General features: G+C 33.6%; 1 protein-coding gene across 1 annotated transcript; it reads left to right on the plus strand.

The window, feature by feature from the left end:
- The first annotated feature begins 679 nt into the window (after positions 1–679).
- Positions 680–3,162, plus strand: LOC145066433 (uncharacterized). Its single transcript, XM_079013681.1, has 2 exons — positions 680–1,162; positions 1,692–3,162. Exons 1-2 carry the CDS (start codon positions 1,049–1,051, stop codon positions 2,787–2,789), a joined length of 1,212 nt encoding a protein of 403 aa, XP_078869807.1. The 5' UTR covers positions 680–1,048; the 3' UTR covers positions 2,790–3,162.
- The last annotated feature ends 500 nt before the right edge of the window (positions 3,163–3,662 follow it).

Below are 3,662 nucleotides of genomic sequence, written 5' to 3' on the forward strand. Positions count from 1 at the left end.
TTAAATTTAATGGAGGTTTTCAAGTTATATGGCTTCAATGGAGTTTTCATGTTTTTCATTGTGGTTTGATATATTTAAAGAACCATTAAATCTTAGTAAAATGTTTTAGTTTTAAACCATTAAGTCAAAGAGAAATTAAATATCCTTATATTTTTTGTTTCTACATATTATCCTATCCAATAAAATGGTGACATGTGTAACATTTAATGATCATTTAATAATATTTTAAGATATTGATATGACACGTGTCATCATTTAAATGGGTAGGAGGATTGGTATTAATAAAATGTAGGAGAATATTTAATTTCTCCAAGTCAAACTAAAACACAAGTGTTGATGATAAATAGTTATGTATTACATTGGAACTGATACAACTTTAACCGATAGCAATCAATTTTTATATGTTAACAATTTAATGCAACATCACTTTTGTAAGTTGATCTTAGTATAATTATATTTTTAAAGGTTAATAAATATTCTTTCCATCTCAAAATTATTTTCAAAAGAGCTAAAAACACGAGATTTTGTTGAAAAAAAAAAGAAAGAACAAGTTTGGGTCAAATCCCAAAACATGAAAAAACTGAAAACCCATTCCAAGGGTAATTTTGTCAAATCCCAAAACATTCCTTTGGAACCCCAAATATATATAGATACAATATTTGTAAAGGAAAAGAGAAAAGAAGGGTGGGGTAGAAGACAAGAGAAACGGCTTCCTTGTAGAGTGTGTATGTGCACAACTGCCATCCATTAAAACCAGACACAAATACACACAAGCCTTTTATTCAGAGAGAGAGAGAGAGAGAGAGAGTGCTCAAGAACACCTCACGACAGCCTATTCCATATCCCCTATGCTCTTTTAATCTCTCTTGTTTCATTCATTCCTTCTGGAATTTAGTTTATAATTCATAACTGCAACGATCTACGCTTATCAAATCATCAATTTCTCTCATTTTTTTTTTTATCTCGATTTGAAATCGACAAGACTGGGAAGGACTGGTTCGTTTCCACGATTGGGCGCTGATCTGTTTGTTGGGAATTAGGCATTCGAATGACGATGATCAGCTTATCAAAATTTCTCGATAAAGTTTATTTGATGGCAGAAGGTGGATCTCGTTACTGTTCTAAAAAGTCCGATGATATATGCGGTGATGTTTGCGATGAGGTAATTTGATTCGTTCTTAAATTCTCCCTTTTCAGTTTCTCAGTAAGCATTGCGAATCTACGTTTTATCCTGGTTTTGTTGCTTTGGATTCCAAATTGGTTTTGTAAGGCTTTTTCTGTCTAATTTTTCCCCAAATTCAAATTTTCATCCAAAACTTTGGTGTCATGTCTAATTTCCTACTTACAGTGTGTCCCAAATTTTGTCAAAATTAGGGCTCTTTCTGTAGTCTATTTGCTTCGACTTTTATTGAAAGATTCAAAAACCAGTAAAACGTTACATTTTATTTACTTTCCGCTTATGTGAACTCCGAATTCAAAACGCGTTTCTCAATTATTTCTCTATCAATCAAAAGAAACTTCGATCCAGCTAAACAATAAAATCCAGGATTGACGAAATCAACACATTAATTGCAAATTAAAGCGTTTGACTGTTCTTCTCTTCCCCACTCATCATGTTCTGTTTCAAATCGAGACTTTTTTCCAATCATCTATTACGTAAAAATCTTATCAAACATACATTTAATTCGCAGGATTCAGGAAGATCTTCAACAATATCAAGAGTCCGTTGCATTCTTCGCGGAATAGAATTAAAAACACTCGTCTTCCTGTTCGTCTTAGTCCCAACTGTAATCCTCGGTTTATACATTCATGGTCAAAAAATCTCCTACTTCTTACGCCCATTATGGGAATCCCCACCAAAACCCTTCCACGAAATCCCACATTACTACCACGAAAACGTCTCCATGCAGAATCTCTGCAGACTCCATGGATGGGGAACTCGCGAGTTCCCAAGGCGTGTTTTTGACGCAGTCTTATTCAGCAACGAAGTCGACCTTCTCACAATCCGATGGCATGAATTATACCCTTACGTTACAGAATTCGTCCTCCTTGAATCCAACTCGACTTTCACCGGATTACCAAAACCCCTAGTTTTTGACTCCCTTCGTGAACAATTCAAATTCGTTGAACCCCGATTAACATACGGAAAAATCCCTGGAAGATTTCGTAAAGGTGAAAACCCTTTTGTTGAAGAAGCGTATCAAAGACTTGCGTTGGATTATCTTTTAAGAAAAGCTGGGATTCAAGACGACGATTTATTGATCATGTCAGATGTTGACGAGATTCCAAGTAGACACACGATTAATCTATTAAGATGGTGTGATGACATACCTTCAATTCTTCATCTTCGATTAAAAAACTATCTTTATTCCTTTGAGTTTTTTCTTGATAACAATAGTTGGAGGGCTTCTATTCATAGATATAAATCCGGGACAACAAGATACGCGCATTATCGACAATCAGATGTTGTGCTGGCGGATGCCGGGTGGCATTGCAGCTTCTGTTTTCGCCACATCAGCGAGTTTGTTTTCAAAATGAAAGCTTACAGTCATTTCGACAGAGTCAGATTCAGTAACTTTCTGAACCCGAAACGGGTTCAGAAAGTTATCTGTAAAGGAGCAGATTTGTTTGATATGTTACCCGAAGAGTATACGTTTAAAGAAATTATCGGGAAAATGGGACCCATTCCTCATTCGTATTCTGCTGTTCATCTGCCAGCTCATCTTCTTGAAAATGCTGACAAGTACAGGTTTCTTTTACCAGGGAACTGTTTAAGAGAAAGTGAGTAAAAAAAATGGTAATTTCAGTGTAAAGATTGATAAAGATTGGATCTTTGAAGCTTTTATACAAAACCCATAAAGGGTTTGACCAAAAAGATAGTTGACCTGAGAAAAATAGCATCGTACTTTCTGAGGGTGATAATGTACATAATCTTCTTCTTCAATGGAAACATATTTTTCAAGATTTCATCTTCCCTTTTGGCTCAAGGTAAAAAGCTTTAAGATTTCTATTTGGTTTTAGGAAATTTTGAGGTGATATGAATCTTTCTTTAAATATTATTAAATTCAATTTGTTTTTACATATATATTTAATTTATGATTTGTGTAACTTGGGTTTGGCGTATTGATGATGATGATATTTAGAGAGGATTGTTGCTAGCAATGCTTGTGTTGTTTGTTTTGTTCATTTAAAGTGTTTCTGTATACAGCTATGATGAATATATTAATAAAACCTTAGCATAAAGAATTATTTCAAGAATAAATAAAGAATCTGATTCTTTTGTTGATAATATCCATTATTGTTTGAGGTTGGCATGTCTTAGATATATATATATCTATTTGTATATCTATTTATATATTTGGTAATACAGCTAATAGTTTATTTTGAAAGAAATTGAAAGTGCTTGCAAAGTGACAGCAAACATGTTCTTTTGTTCCATGATTATTGCCTTTAAAAAGTCGGAACATGACATTTGGTGTTCTTTTTAATTATTGAGTATGTTTGGTATCAATTATTGGGTTTTGTTTGGTAAAATAAGTTTGGTTGGTTTAGATAATTTCATGGTGTTGATACGTTGGATGTTCGACTTAAAAGGAAGGACCCATGTGACCTCCTTTTTATTAAAGTCTTTGTAAAAGTTGATAAATATTATAACGGAAAAT

The sequence above is a fragment of the Lactuca serriola genome, chromosome 8, assembly GCF_051521515.1.
Source record: "Lactuca serriola cultivar US96UC23 chromosome 8, Lser_US96UC23_V15, whole genome shotgun sequence".
Taxonomy (NCBI): domain Eukaryota; kingdom Viridiplantae; phylum Streptophyta; class Magnoliopsida; order Asterales; family Asteraceae; genus Lactuca; species Lactuca serriola.

Bases quoted from the DNA above. Each gene is read 5' to 3' on its own strand.
- LOC145066433 (XM_079013681.1), top strand. From the start codon at position 1,049: ATGACGATGATCAGCTTATCAAAATTTCTCGATAAAGTTTATTTGATG. The intron at 1,163-1,691 runs GTAATTTGATTC...TTTAATTCGCAG, and splicing joins GCGGTGATGTTTGCGATGAG to GATTCAGGAAGATCTTCAAC.